This window comes from Struthio camelus, chromosome 17, assembly GCF_040807025.1.
Source record: "Struthio camelus isolate bStrCam1 chromosome 17, bStrCam1.hap1, whole genome shotgun sequence".
NCBI classification, from domain to species: Eukaryota; Metazoa; Chordata; class Aves; order Struthioniformes; family Struthionidae; genus Struthio; species Struthio camelus.
The window spans coordinates 11433592-11449806 of record NC_090958.1 but is presented as its reverse complement, the minus strand read 5'-3'; the positions used below and the strand labels follow the sequence as shown (position 1 = coordinate 11449806).

The 16215-nt window shown below is 38.8% G+C and overlaps 2 protein-coding genes across 20 annotated transcripts in view; one reads left to right on the top strand and one right to left on the bottom strand.

The window, feature by feature from the left end:
• Window positions 1-2767, bottom strand: part of TANGO2 (transport and golgi organization 2 homolog) — a 55739-nt gene extending 52972 nt beyond the window's left edge. For 4 of the 7 annotated variants that reach the window (XR_011135162.1, XR_011135163.1, XR_011135164.1 and 1 more), the window contains exon 1: window positions 2504-2736. Coding sequence is in view for 2 of the 7 variants with exons in the window: in XM_068911543.1 (XP_068767644.1) it covers window positions 2504-2539 (36 nt within the window). In the remaining 5 variants the exon portion in view is untranslated. Of the gene's footprint in view, window positions 1-2503 lie in introns of all 7 variants that reach the window. The other 3 variants (XR_693007.2, XR_011135165.1, XM_009666714.2) reach the window with 1 other exon arrangement.
• Window positions 2768-2904: 137 nt separating this feature from the next.
• Window positions 2905-16215, top strand: part of ARVCF (ARVCF delta catenin family member) — a 305859-nt gene continuing 292548 nt past the window's right edge. For 4 of the 13 annotated variants that reach the window (XM_009666718.2, XM_009666716.2, XM_068911517.1 and 1 more), the window contains exon 1: window positions 3692-3873. The gene's annotated coding sequence lies outside the window, so the exon portion shown is untranslated. Of the gene's footprint in view, window positions 3430-3637; window positions 3874-4462; window positions 4536-16215 lie in introns of those variants that run through there. The other 9 variants (XM_068911528.1, XM_068911536.1, XM_068911535.1 and 6 more) reach the window with 7 other exon arrangements.

The following is a 16215-nucleotide window of genomic DNA, read 5'->3' as shown; positions in this document are numbered from 1 at the left end:
CCTACCTCTTTGTCCTTTCGCACTGAAAATACTGACTCAGCTAACTTACAGGTTTTTCAAACAAGATTTCAAACCTTATTTCTGACTTTTTCACAGGTGGCAATAGAGAATTTCAGTGGAGCCTATAAATTTAAAATTCTTTATGGTAAACTCTGTAAGGAAAAAGAGTGATAAAAGCCTTGACTGCTCTTCTGGGTTATAACAATAATATAAAATAAACACAGTACACAAAAGATACGTAACACTAATGCAAATAAAAGACCTCCCCAGGGCTATATGAGTAGGTAACGTGGCTTGCTAGGTAAAAACTCTCATCTCAGACTCAGAAAACCTGAAGTTAATTGTTAGCTTTACCACTGGTCTGTCATATGACATTGAGCAAGTCATCTCAGTACTTTTTCCATCTTCAACATGGGGATGATAACATTGACCTTCATAAGGTCTTTTGAGATCTACTAATGAATGTGCTGGGTAAGTATATTATCATCATTACTGGTACTATTGCTTTTGAAACACAATGATAGATTGTATTTATTATCTACATATACACCAACCTCAATACATATAAAGCAAAAATAGATTTATGTTTTCAGTTACAGAGCTGTTATTTAAAGCAGTTATCTGACTGCAGAAGTAAACAAATTATACAAATCTCTTAATCTCTGATTGATGAAATGCCTGCATGTTAAATGCATAAATAGTTCTTCGCTGTCAAGGAACTGTTACACCACTCTATATCTCACAGCATAGGCTTATCACAGCGACCAGAAATTATTTAACTTCTATGCTTAGTGCCATTAAAAATCCTCAGATTATCATAGGTCTGCATATCTTCAGTAGGAGTTATGTCCCTGGGGAGAGGAAAAATAAAACTGTCTGTCGGCCTGAAACTTAATGCTGTTAGTTTTTACTCATAATAACCTATTTTTAATGTATGTGTGAAGTTAGAATAACTTCAGAGTCATTAAAAAACTTTGTTTTTTTAGGATCCTTCACAAAAGCAAACCACTACAAGGATTTGTGAATACTGGATTTGGTGGCCGTTCAGATTCTTCCTTCTATTTCCTGACTTTTTGTTCTGCCTAACAGACCCTGGTCAATATCGTCCTTCTTTAGACTCCATCTTTGGAGATCTCTGTATAGCTTCCATTGTCCATCAAACTTAAACAGTCTAATCCCAACTGGACAATGGTTCTGTATCCATTTTAATTATCATTAGTGAAGAGACTGGTAGTAGCTAGGAGCGCAGAACCTCTGCTGGAGAAAGCTAAAAAGCAGAGAAAAAGCTCGGAGAAAAGCTTGCAGAATTTTTCGTGGTCTCAAAATTTGAGAGAGAAATAGGCATTGTTTAAAAACCTTGTTCTATCTTGTAAGTGTGTAAATGAATGTATGTGTCACATAGAATGCATAAAACACACCTTAAATGGATTAAATATCTTTTCATTGAGAGCTCTCAAATTGTAGTTGATAAGGGGGAGACAGCAGTGACCCAGGCAGAGCTTTCTAGAAATCAGTTCTTGAGCTGGTAGTGTCCAATAGCTCTATCAATTATCTAGATGGTGACGTGAAATCCTTACAAGTAAAATTTGCAAATGACAAAGCTTAGTATATGAATGGATAATTCACATGACTGATTAGTTACAGAATCATCTGATGTGCCTGATTAAATCATCCCAGTCCAATAAAATTCATTCTAATATTGGAAAATGCAAGCAAATACATCTGGAAATAAAGAATGCAAGTGGATTGCTACTAGCTTGGCAAGGAATAATTCAGAGTAAGAATTTAGCTGTCGCTATATATAAATGTTTCAACATGACCTCTCAGGATAATACTGCGGTAAATTGGACTGATGTAATCCTGTAATGTATAAAATATGGAATATACAAGAGAGAAAGGGGAGTGACATTGCCTTTGTCCAAGCACTGCTAAGAGTAGCATTAGAACACTGTGCCATTTCTGGCATCCACAGCTGAGGAGGAGAAAACACTAGAAATAATTTAAAGGAGGAAAATAAACATAATGAAGGGAGAGATGACGAGATGTAAAACAGCGTTTTAGGAAGGGTCTTAGGAAGCTCAAGTTATTCCACTTATCAAAGAGAAGGCTGAGAGGTGACTTGACCACAATGCATAAAAACCACTGCACAAGAAAAAGCTATCTAAAAGTTAGGTGCTTTTCAGCCTTGGTTCAACACGGAGATCAAAGGGTGAAAAGGTTAAGTTAGCCAAATCCACCAGCGATCCCTGGCCAGAATTATCTGTCCACAGTCCACCGGGTTAGTTAGTTCTCTGTCAACAAGCGTTTTGGACCTAAGTTGCACTCAGCATCTCCCAGTCTACAGCTGGAAAAAGTACAATTTAGTCTCCTAAGAACAGAACTCTCATAGCTGTACTGAAGCCCCTGGGCCTTATGTATTAGTGTGCTGGAGCGTTTAGTGCTGTTGACGCGCAAGTCAAATTAGATGACACAACGGTCCCCGCTGCTTCTGATGAAAACATACCGTCAGCGCAGGGCTCCTGGAGGGAGCGGGCGGCATCCATCCTGGCAGCAGCGGCAGAGCCGCGCGGCCTTCTCAGCCGCGTGCAGGCTGCTCTGTCGGCGCCCTGCCGCGGAGAGTCTCTGCTGCCAGGAGGCGGCTTTGCCTCCCGCAGCTCCTGCCCTTCGCAGCCTGCGGGAAGGTGCCGCGCCCCGCGCAGTGCCGCCCCGCGCGCCGCGGAGGGGGCGGGCCGCGCCGCTCGGACGGACAGCGCCGCTGGCCAATGCCACGCGGAGCGGCCGGCCGCGGCGCGGCGCGGAGCGGAAGGGCACCAATGAGAGTTCGGTTGCTGGGCGCAGCCGGCGAGGACTGCCCAATAGGAAAATTCGCGGCGCGGGAGCCGCGCGTCGGTTCGTGTGCCGGCTGCAGACAGGCAGCGCGAGGCAGGGGCCGGCGGCGGGAGCGTTGGTGGCGTGTGGTCGCGGCCCCGGCGCCCGCTGCGGCCCAGCGCCGGGCCCTGTGGCGACCGAGGAGGGCAGGCCAGGATGCCTCTTCCCTGAGTACTTCTGCCAAACGTGAATGTTGAGGAACGATTAGCGCCCGCTTAATAAAAGAGTTGGAAAGGCGGCCACCAGCGCGGCCCGAGTGGGGAACGCGCCCCCCCCCGCTCCCTGTGGGCCTCCCTCGAGGAAGGCTCAGCCGGGGCAAACTTCGCGGCCGGTTAATTTTTTAATGCCGTTTTTCAGCGTCGCCCTTGGTCGTGTTTTTGAGGGTGGCCTTCGGGGCTGTAGAGAGGAGCGCGCTCCTCAGGAGGTGGCGAGCGGCCAGGCTGGGGCGCAGGAGCGGGGACCCGGAGGCAGGCCTGCAGCAAGCTTGGGTGCTTGGTAGAGAGCGGAAACCGCCCGCGTGGTTTTAGAGTGCAGCTAAAAATAGTAATTAAATAAAAAAAGGTAAATGCAAAAAATGGGTTAATGATTTGCCCCCCCCCCCCCCCCCCGCTCGTTGGATAAAGATGGTCTTGGCTACCCTTTGTAAATAGGGAGGAATGTGGAGGTGGGAGGGGAAAATCAGCCCGGCTCCGTCGACGATGTTGCCTCGGCGGGCAGGGGGGCGGTAGCGGGGCCGGGGCAGCCGGGCGCGGGAGCCGGGCACCCGCCGGGCCGCGCCGCGCTGCACCGCGCCGGGGCGGGAGGGCGGCAGCCGGCGGCGGCACCTCGCAGGGGCGAGGGGAAGGCGAGCGGTTTCGTCGGTGTGCTGCTGAACGATTGCCTAGTGTTTTACTGAAGAGTTTTTCCCCCCCCCTCCTTTTTTGTACACCCGCCTCCTGTGATACCGTGAAGCCAGCAGAAGCAAGGAAAATAAGGGCAGAGGACTAGGAGCAGGCGGAGGAGATGGTGAGCAGCGCGGTGGGCTCGGGGGGATGAATGAGGTTGCCGGGCTGTTTTCTGTGAGAGATCTCGTAGGATGTAAACCACCTTTGGGATGGTTTTGCATCACGATTGCATACTAGCTTTCTTTGTTTGCAAAATGTTGTCGTTTAGGCTTTAACAGCGCTCTTCGGTTTTTTGTGAGGTACGCAACGAGAGGTTGATATGTACGGATGGCTAAAATTACATGCACCAGCGACACACGCATGCTACCACTAAACAAACCTACATTGTCTGTGTTAATCCTGCAATGTGACGGGTAGTTCTTCTCATGTAGGGAAGTCATTGCTCAGGTTATTTGTGGCATGCATAGGAGATGAGTCTCTTTGTAGCAAAGAGCAAACAAAACTAACCTATTCTTCACAAACGTGAAAAGGTTTAAACCTATTACAGTCTTAACAGACAAAGTAAATTTTTCTTGTTTTTTCTTTTCATTTTCCCTGAAGTACTGCTGTGCATGATTAAAATCTAATTAATGTTTGCAAAACTTGAAGAACTCTTTAAAATGTCTAGTTTCGGCATGCAAATAGTAAAGACCCCTTTCTCCCTTATACAGGCAAGTGTTAAAAACGTGGAAGAGGGAATTCTTACATCTGCTTCGTTTTTTACAGTGTACTCTTGTGCCTTAGGTAGGTCAAAATACAAAATTGGATTCTTAGCATTGTAAAAAAAAAAAAACTAAGCTGATTTTCAAGGCAAGCAGGAATTTTGTTTTGATGCTAGTAATATTTAAAATACTAGATAGAAGTTTATGGGGAAAACCCCTATTTTGTATTAATGAGAATGATTTATGGTAAAAATCATGATCCCGAATGACAGAATATTGACATTGACTGATTGTATCTTCCCATGGCTAAAATGCTGCAGCCTGTATTAAGTACATCACCCCTTTAAGCTTCTATGAGTTTAAACATCTTGTTTACAACGTTTTGGAGGACTACATGGCACACTAGTGAAACCTGAAATTCTGATGGCTTTGAAATATCACAAGGCAGTGTAATAAAGATAACTGCAGTTTCATATTTAATCTGCTTTGGAATAAATGATGATTTGTTATATGAAATAATACAGCATATATATGATGACTAAAGTAACTGAAAGGGCTGGATAGTTCATAGTTTCTAGAGGAAAAAATAAGTTGTGAGGTATGCTACACTCCTCAGCATGCAAGATATTTGGATGGATGCGTGTTAAATTTATTTTAAGCAACATCTCTGTAAATGCTTGTCTGAAATATTTAAATTATACGCTCCATTAGGCAAATGGTTTTATCTTTCCATTGCTTGGCTAGAGGAATGTATTGAGAAGGCGAGGTTTAGAGGAACAATACAGTTTGACCGCATAGTTTCACTGCATAGTTTATCCTCGTGTATTGTTCAGAGATGCTTAGATGGTATTTTATCTGACATTGGTTGTCATCGTAGCAAAGTTGACTCTGCTGATCTTATTTTTTTTATTTTTTTATCCTGTAGATGCTCTCAACATGAATAACTGAAATTCAATTAATGTCACTATAGATTTGATCTAATATTTAGACATAATTGATGAAAAACAGTTCCCACCTTTGATTTTCATTCCTTCACTGCAGGGATTTTGAATGGATTTTACTCTTAGCAATTCTTTAGTATTGGAAGGACTGATAGGAGTTAGAAATAAAGAGAAATTCATCCTATATTTAGTTAGGACACTGCACTGGAAATGGCAGAAATCCTCCCTTTACTTATACTTTAAATTTTGTTCAAACCGCAGCTTAGGGATGATATTTTATCCTGAAGGCCATCTGCATGCATATAACAGTTATATAAAGCTGAGCTTCTGTATCAGATTTTATGTAATGCAACACACTATATTTCTGCAGTGTTTTTGATGGATTTTACTTAGTGTCTGAATTGATATACTGTGAGAAAGCCTGTTAGACTTCTTGTACTACCAGATTTATAATTTGTTGCTCTTAATATTTTATTGTGTGAGTATAAATCATTGACACCAGTGTTGTCTCTTGCTTAGCTGTAACGGCATTTGTTTACTACATCTATCTTATGCCTTTCCAGTATAACCAAAATATGACAGTATCTTGTCCAGTGTGAATGCGTTCTGTGACTAGTAGCCATCAAAGCAATCTTCCAAGCAGGAGGTTAGGTCAAATTTTTTACTCTCTTGCCCCTCTCTACAAAAAGAGAAAAAGGTCAGCTCCAGGGTTATACCAACATGCACAGGAAAAGAGTTTCAAATGCATTGGATTCAGTTACAGTATTTTGACTTTATATGAGTCACCTGGAAATTAGCACTGAGCCTTTTTTTTTCCTTTAATTAAAGTGTCCATGTTTTTACAAAATGTGTTCTTTCCATAATACAGAACACTTAGGACACACGTGGAACTAGGCAAACATTGTATGTCCTTCAGAAAAGGGGCATAAAGGCATGATGTTGCTAAAGCGTTAAGGACATGAGCAAGGAGATCTCAACTGTTCTCTTAAATTCCTGATTGGGTATGGTCCATGTGTGTCCTGAATGTGGTTAGCCACATATCTCAGACATTTGAAAAAAGTAGGAACTGACTGCAATATTTTTGATATCTCTCAGCTAATTTGTGTAAAAGAAAGCCAAACCCAACAAACTGTGGCGCAAGTTTTCTTCCCCCATTAGTTCTTTCACTCTTACTCTCACATTTCACAGGCGACCAAAAGTAAACCACAAAGCTACTTCTGGTTCCATATGCTGAGGTTCTAGGGTTCTAGCTCTTCTGGGTTAGCTCTGGCCACGTTCCTTTTAAGTAGTATCCTAGACAAATAACTTGGCTGATTTCAGTGACTCTTGCTCTTTTTGAGTGTCTATTTTTCTGCAGTGTTATAGAACAGGTGGCTCAACTTAGTAAGATCCAGCCTTTTGAAGGTCTGGCAGTCAGCCTTATGGCAGTCACATTTTCAAGAAGTAGCATTTTGGTGTATACGCATGGCTAATCATTTAGTAGTAAGTGGACAGTGTCTATTATTCATCACTAATTTATATACACACTCACGACACAAAGTATCGTTTTAGAGTCCTGATTAGACTCATTGATTGCCATTGTTTTTTCGGTACAGTTTGACATTTTTATCCACCAAAATACGTGCCCCTTTTGGAATGTCAGTTAATCTTAGAAATTAAAAATGTGCAAGAGACCCATTAGGAAAATATGTATGGGTGACATTCCTAAATATTTTAATCTCTCGTAGAGATCACTTCAGTTTAGCTAGTTAGGCCTATATCTAGTCACTAGGCTACAGCGTTCAAAGAACGTGACTGAATATATCTTAACATTTGTCATTACTTGAGGCATACCGATATTGAAACAAACATCTTCTCTGTGAAGATAATGAATCTTAGCTAAGGAACACACCTTGAGGAATTTTTGAATATTGAGTATATTTTTTAAGAGCAAAATTAGGATTGTAGATCACAGGTTCCAGTTGAGCAGCCAGAGAAAGTAATTGTCATCCAGCAGTTGTGTAACGGCTGTTGAAATGAGAGTGGTTGATTGTGGTTTAAGAGTCTGATGGGCAAGTCCTCACAGTCCTTCACTGTGGTTTCGGAGATCTCAAAATTTTGTTGACCCAGGAAAGAAATGATTGTCAGTTTAAGAGGTGGCTCACCCATTTTAGAGGCCAGGTAGGTTTGGGAAGCCTGTAGAGATTCTCTCCCTCCTTCCGTATCTGTATGATCAGAAGTAAATCTTCCATCCTATAAATTTATCATGTTTTTTGGCTATTAATTTACTTACAAATAAATGGAAACTACAAACTGGATGTTACATAATTATTGAGAAGAATGGGACCATATAAAGTAGAGCTTTTACTACAATCTCATAAAGGCTATGGAGAAACCTAATATTGGGAGGTATTCGGAATTATTTTAAGATATTGGATTAGAGAAGTATTTTTCAAAGGAAAATATTGCTTCTCCTCCTAAGCAGAGACTCTTTAATACTTCTTACTGATAGTACTATGTTTTGTACAGCTTTTACAGAAATCAATAATCATCAACAATAACGATAGAAACTCCTGTCATCAGTGATGACAGTCTTTGGTTATAAGTGAGTGATGTGGGTGTTGGTGTCTGTAGCATGAAACTAACTCTGGTGACAGTGCTGGTGGCAGTATTACAAGATATTAAGATTCATTAAGAAAACATGGGAAGACTGGGCTTCTGTGCTTTACTCTCCAGTTTCTATTGCACTGGAAAGATGGTTCTGTGGGTGTTTTTTTTGTTTGTTTTTGAAATGCATGCAGTATGCTGAGTCTCTACAGAGATGGCATCTTTAGATAGTTTAGGATCTTTGCTCTGTAAGGTGCTTGACTGTAGTATCAAAATCTTCTGTGCGTGCCTCAGTTTACGTTGTTTCCCATTATGGTTTTTCCGCATCTGGCTGCACGTGCATTTTATTTCGGGAACTGCAACAGGGTTTACACGAGCTACAATGTAGCTGTATGCCAATGTGCCAGTAATCTGTTAGCTTATGATTCTGTAGGTCCGGGAGAAATTGAGATTTCGCTGTCTAACCAGTGTTATCTCTTTGCTGCTTCATTGCTTACGTGATATCTCAAGGTGGCTAACAGTTAAAAGGAAATAGTCAAGGCATCTTTCACAATTTAACTTTTAGTATTTGTTTATCTACTTATTGCTGTCATAGGCCATTCCAGTGCCTTACCAACAGACTCTTGTCCTCCAGAACAATTACTGTTTAGCTGCTTATGGTCTATTTAAGAGTTGTGAAGCATTTCTGTGTCTTCCGAAACACATTACTGAAGAGCTACAGCCTAAACACTGCAAGCAAGTGAGATGGGGAAAAAGCAAGTAGATCAGTTTGGGGCTACTCTTGACATCATGCGGTTATGATAAAACCAAAGTATTTCTTCTTTTCCTCCTTTCTCTCAGAATTTAATAATTTGGGAGTATAAAATTAGGCATCATTCCTCCCTTTCGATAGGCACTCTTGAGAGCAGACTTCCCAGGGGACTGATTGCAAGACCTGCCTTCTCAGTTGGATACGTTTTGAGTTATCTAATGAAGTAATCCCTGTAAGAATTCTTGCAGCTATAGTGACCTTGACTTACTTTGAGGTGCTGAGGGCTAGCTTAATTTGAAGTACTGGGCAGAAAAAATATCTTTACAGGATCTAGGCTTTGTACTACATTTGCCTTGTATTGTATTTTTTAAATAATTTTTTTCCTTTTCTTTTCTTATTACTGCTATCATAAAGGAGCATTCAAAAAAATCAATGAAAACTCTTGAGAAGCTAACAATGTTAAAATAAGCAGTAGGATGGCAGGATGCATGCAAAATTTCCTTTTATAAGGAAGACTTATGTCTTTCATAATTCCTCAGACTGATTACTGTCAGCCGGTTTCCATGAGTATCCTAGTAGAGATAAGTATCCAGTAAGGAACTTTCATATGTCAAGATGAGTTCTGGAGGAAAATGGTGTGTAATTTAAGGTTTCTTGTGTAGCAGAAATGCATAGGCATGTGTTCTTGGAGTAGAAAGAGTTAAATTCACCTTTAGCAGGTGCAAGGTTTTGAATAGTGAGGGCGAGGCAGCTGAAAGCTTTAGGTGACCTTAGTTTTGGTACTATGTTTTATGTAAATTGCTATTGTTGTCTGCTGACTTGTAAAAGCAGGTGTGTTTTTGGAGGTCTAACGTTACTTGTTAACATTGCTATTAACTTGCTAGAGTCATGAGTTAAATTTTAAAAAAAATCTTTTAATAAATTTGATGTGGACATCTACTATTGAAAACAGTATTAGGAACATTTAAATTCTTGGCAATATTTAAAAAATAGTGATTTAATGAGGCTTGCTAGTTGGATTCATTCTGAGTTCTGTAAGTGGAAATGTTACCTTCCAGGAATACCAGAAGGTATGTATTAAATCAGTCCAGAAGAATCAGCAAAGCCTGGATTTCCCCCACCCCATCCTTTTTTCGCAAACTGGAGAAAGAATTGTCTTTGCATAGAACAGCCTGGTGTTCCCCTGTCAGTAACAGTGTTGGTGGAGATGTAGATATTTTTTAGGTTCTAGAAACGTATCTGATTTGCTCATTCAAATACAGACCTTTGCTTTCACTAAGTAACAGCAAATATTTTTGTTTTTTTTTTTGTTTTAAACAGAAAAATGCTAATTAACTTGTTGCTGTAAGAATGTCTTTGCTTAATTTATCTACATTTGTTGTAGTGTTATGTGAGTGGAACTAGAGCTACTGTTGCGAAGAACTTAATTGTCTGTTCTTCATTTGCTATTGGAGTGTAATTTCTACCCGTGGGTTGGAAGCATATCAGTGTAGTTTCTCCATGGGACCTTCTCATTATAATAAACGTTCTTTATTCAATCTGGGTTATGTAGTGATAATTTTTAATTTATTTTTAAATAACTGATTTCTTAGTTATTAAGTAATTCCTACTCAGGACAGTGACAGGACTGCTCACTTGCACTACCACTGGATTATTCCTATGACTAACAGACTTTATTGCAGTAAGTGTCCATTTTTACTGGATTCACTGCTCGATGACTAACTTCTTTGAGAGAGCTGAATGTATGTAGCAGTATTGGATAGACTTAATTCTAGGTTTTTTTTTTTTTTAAATTAAAAAAAATCTCTTGACAGCATGCAGAATACGAGAGGTTGCAGAGATTTTCCTAGAGCAGAATGGATTGCAATTTGACTTCAGATCTGATTTGAAAAATGTGGACTATCTTAGGGGAGGAGAATCTAATGTGTGACACTTACGGTGGCAATGATGACTTTAGGCACATCAATTAGATGCCTGAAGTAGAAAGGGCAGCCACTTCTGACTGCATATAAAATCAGTGGGTAGAGAGACACAGACTTATCTAGAGGTTGATTCAAAGCATAAGTCTAATTTAAATGCTTTAACTGGCACCTTGGAGGAGCCTCTCTCTCACCAATGAGTAACATATATGGGTAGCGTAGGGAGACTAGTTTCTTAAGTTAAGCATGCATGTCAGATGCTGAAAGTGAGACAGCATGAATATTCTCCTTGAATACATCAAAACATTTAAGAACACTGATGTGGATATTCTACTTGTTCATTGATGAGTTGAATGTTCTTTAGACAACTGTTCATAAAATTCACCTTTGAGGTTATTGTAAAAGATTGAAGAAAAAACAAATGTGTAACTTTGTGCAGTTGTCAAAATTTTGAATGAAATGTCTCTCATGGCTGAGTCTTGTTTCTCCATTTTGATAGGCCAGTGATAAAACTCTTTATCTTGCTTGCTGTGTGTTACCTATTTAGGTTAGCCCTGAAGTACTTGAAAGAAAAATGCTTATGTATGGTAACAGTACAACAGTATTAAGTGTGCTTAATACAACCATGATGATAACGTATTATCTATGTTTAACTTTTTTCAGTACTTCACAACTCTGACTTATAGTTAGTAAAAAATACAGTACAGCTGTTGTATATCGCTGTCAAGCTTTGGTTTAGAAATAAACCCTATTTTAAAAAAGTGAAGTAGTCTAACATTCCTAGTAGAACTCTTAGTCTGATGCAAGGAAGCTTTATTCATGTGATTTGTAACATAGCAGTAACCCCCAATAAAACTTTGTTTCAGATTTCTCATGTCAATGCATACACTCAGTAATGATCCCAATGTGTTTTAAACGTAGTTGTACTGTATTCAGTAGCCATGAACTTGAGAATTTTCCAATGTCTTTAAAATGCAGTCTCTTCTGCCTGAAATAAATATCACATTTGACTTTATTTTATCAATGTAATGTCAGGTGAATTGTCAAACATGAATGCTGACTTAAACTGGCAGTGTTCTGCTTTGTGCCATAGGCTGGGTCATGCCATGCTGGTATAACTTCTCCATGCATTTTTGGTCTGGTTCTTCTTTAATTCAGTGTGACAGTACAAGTAGTGAGTTACTGACAGCTGCTTAAGTGAGACCATTATGACTATAATCAATAACACCCCTGCACAGAATAACAACTACTGTGAAGGACATATTTTGTATTGACTCAGAAATTCATGCTCTCTCTACTACCCCCAGTCTGCTACTTCCATAGTTTAGGTAATAAAATCTCTGCTTTAGAGAAGCTGCTATTAGGTGAAATACCAAGAAATGATGACATATCAATATGTAAATTACACATTGAAGATTTTACTACAAACAGAAATAGCACTTGCTAAATTCCTATGGGTCCTGATTCAGGAGCAAGGTACTTCCTTACCACAGGCTGAAAGATAATGGAAGTAAAAAGCCATGTTCCCCTTCTGGAACCATGTTCCCTCATCTTCCATTTAGAGATGGAGGGTAAGGCATCTTGTTTTTTAAATGTGATGTAGCAAAAGAAGCTTATTGAATCATACAATCTGTAAGTTTGAAACCTTGTTAGGATTTCTTTCTTTAATAGTAATCATCATACCAGTTCTGTCCTTAAACTGGAATGTAATTTTATCTTAATTTTACCAATGTATCTTTTGCTCTAATTGAGGAACACATTTTAAAAGATTGCTGCTATCCTCTGATTTTTCTTTTCCAAGTCTGAACTCAGTGAAATTGAACAGAATATGCAGACTGTGACCAGGAATCTTGGAACACGTGTGTTCCTTAAAAGTAGTATCTGTCATCCTGGAGATGCATCTGTATTCCCTCACTTGCTACCTCTCTGTTCATTTCATTGATCAGATGATTAGCCATGAGTGCAATGGAAAATTATTGTGTGATTATACTGAATGGAATAAAATCTCTTCATGGGTTTTAAGCATGGTAAGAAAACCTTAACAATGTATCACAAATACTCTTGGCATGTGAACTGTATACCAAGCTTCAAGTTGTGTTGCTTATATAGATTTATATATATTTTACAGATTCTTAATCGGAATTTCAGACAGAAAACTCAAGTTTGCTAGTATTGCTGACCTTAGTTGCTTAGTGTATAGCCTTTTATTTCTGATGGTCTTTATATCCAAAGCACCTACAATTTGTCAACAGGGTAACCTCAGTGTAGTCCAGAGGAATATGGATGTCTTCAGTTCTACTGTACTTTGGATTATTAAATAAAACCATAATTCCTGGTTAACGCCTTGATCTTGCTTCTTGCCTGTGTTCTATTTAGCATAGGTATTATACCCAAACTGTAGTTGCTCTAGGATCAATTACAGTGTAAAAGGGCTGGTCTGTGTTTTAAGGGTTCAGGACTCAGTGCTGAGAAGCTCAGCGTCAGGACTGTTTAGTGAAACCTTTCCATACCTTGTTTGGGGTAAATATAACCATATTCTTAGTGGGATTTTACTTTTTTTTTTTTTTAAATATATATAATAAAATATTACCTACTTGGTTATTTCCTACTTTCTTCATTCTGGTGAACAGATGCTGAGATAACAATACCGAAGTAAGACAAATAAAAGCCCAGACAAAATGGTATTCCCCAGACAGTTTTCTTAGGATAGTATTCATGAGTTTACCCACTAGTGTTTGTATATGGTAAAATATCAGCAGAAAACACATTCTCAAAGAAGGTATTTTCTTGGATGAATATTTGCCACATTAGATTTTTTGTTGTTGTTGTTTTTCTGTTGTTTGTTTTTTTTCATCCTGACATGCTCCTGTAGATGATAAATGGAGTCTTCAGCTATTACAAACTACTTACTGTTTTGATGTGAAATTTTTGAATCACAGCCTATGCTCATCTATGTGTTCAAGGAAATAGCTACCTCGTTTCATTTATGACACTGTGAAACACTTCTCACTGTTTTCAAGCAGAGAAACACTATTATGGTAACTCTGAATTTCAGAAACCTTAGTTTTTATGGGCCTGCTTAACATCAGTTCCTCAGAGCTGAGGTTTGTTATATTCCTTAGTTCTCCAGGAAGATCTAGTGTAACTTTGCTAGTAACGTATAGCCCAATAAAAAAAATTCTTGTTTTGCATTTTAGCTATGACTTTTTTTAAATTTTTTTTAATTCAGAAATTAACATAAGCACAAAGTATTATTGACTATACAAAGGTTACTCTTTTTACAGTGCTAAGCAAATACTTGCATTTAAATGATCAGGAGGAAATATAGGATCCTATTTTCCAAGAGATGTTTCCTGACATTTGAAAAAAAACTTACTCTCTTCCCAATGAGAAATCTTGATTTCCTTTCCCTTTGCCCTCCTTCCCACTGCTCCCTGGACAGGTATTATTGTATTTTTACTGAGACAGAAAAGGAGACGGGACAGAAAATTTGCAGGGGAATTTCTTGAGGAGTTGTACCTTTTGCTAACAAGGATCTGATGAGTTTTGCAGCCTGACTTGTTCAAATTTCATTTGAAGGCAGATTAGTGATGATTTAGTTTTGAATAAAAGGAATATGAGGGAACCTCTCAGCAATTTAGAGGTAAGATGAGGCTTTCAGTGGTCCCTTAGGAACTTAGGCCCAGATTCTTAAAGGGATTTAGGCACTCAGCTCCTGTTGAATTCCCATATATTTCTTTAGAACACCTAACTGAAACCAAGGGATTTAGGTGTCTGAATCCTTCTGACTATCTAGACCACAGGTACCAACTTCCTTTGACTTGTTTCTTTTGAATTTATAGAGATATTCCAACTTCATTTAAAAATAAAGATGGGTTAGTTTGGTAAGATGTATTGGCAGATATGTTTAAAGAATTAAATTATTGAAACTATTAAGAAATCCACGTGCAGATTCATTTTTAGAAAAATGTCAAATTCCTCAGATTATTAAACTAAGAGGAACTTTTAGCATAGAACAGTAGCTTGATTTTACTTCGCTTATTTAGGAGGATTTTTGATGTCCAAATATAAATGTATATGAATATACACTGGTGATATCTCATTAGCTGCTGAAATTCACAGGATTTGGAAGATTTCAGGTCATACAGTGAATGCCAGAGTTCTGTGGCCTTTCTAGTGTTTTGTTTAAAATCGTGTATACAGGAGGCATTCAGTACATTCTTAAACCTGAGTAAAAGAAATTCAGAGATACGTGTGACAGTGAAGAGTTTCAAAATACAAAGTTTTCTGTTTATACTATTGTAAGAAGTATTTTTAAGTCCAGTCTCCAGCTGAGATTCAGTAATTCAGAGAATATTGAACATTCACATTTGCCTCAGGCTGTCTAGTGGACTATATTGCCCACAATTAAATAGATGAATGCACAAATAAGGATAGGCATCCTTCCAAGCAGCTCTATCTATATTTAGCAAATTCTTCTCATTTCCTCCTCTGTAGGAGGGTAGTGATGTTGGTAACCTTAACGTTGGCCAGTAGTACTGTGAATGTTTTAAGCCTTGTCCTTCAAGATGTTTTACTTTCTCGAATTATTTTGACCTTGTATTCTCTCCCTTTCTCTTGGATTAAATCTTTATGTCCTAAGCAAACGATTTTCTTCACATTCTCTGGCTGAATTTAAAAATAAATAAAAGACAGTTCTTTGTGCTTTGTGCCACAAAAGAACGGGAAGAACTTGAAAGTTTCACAAGTTAAATGTTCTGAAATTTATGAAGGCTATAACCGAGGCAGGGGAGCCGTACAAAGAAATCTCTTTTTCTTCCTGGAAAGCAAAGCTATACATTCTATAACTTCTAACCTCATTTTATGCCTCAATATTTGAAGGACCACAATGCCTGTTGTTAAAATGCAGCAAGTTTTCCATCTAAAGTTACCTTTAGAAAATACTGAACTTGCAGTTTATCCAGTTTTCTTAACTGATACTTGCGTCTTCCTTTCTCAAGCTTCTGGATCATCTAAACATGTATTAAAGTTAATGCTGTAGTTAGCAGGCTTGAAAAATGCAGTTCAATTCGTGTTAGAATCTACATGATTTTTTCTAAATAAATGACTAACTTCAATTTGAGATAGCAAGTATAACTGTTTAATCTCACATTTGCTATATTGCTACATTGAGATGTTGTGTTTCGGTAGGGAGACTTTGTAACTGCTAGTTTTTGACAGTGGCTGGTGTGAATTTTCTTTCCTTATTAGGAGAGGGAAATATTCCAAATTCTCATCTCCTTGAGGCCAGAACAAGACTACGTACAGATTTGCATGAAGTTAATTTCTTTCTTCCTGTGTTTTCCTCAGGAAAAAGCAGTTCAATTTATATAAATGAATCTTAAGCTGCAGAACTCTGCAGAAGTCGGAGCAAGTTAAATCACAGAGTGTACAGACCTGTCAGATTATTTGGTCCATCTTTTGCAAGATTTGTCCACATAGCACATAAAATCTTTGCTTCAAGCTGGAATGTTGTATAGTAGTTAAGGGAGGAAACCTTGGGTTTCATTTCAGTCCCTTCTGCTA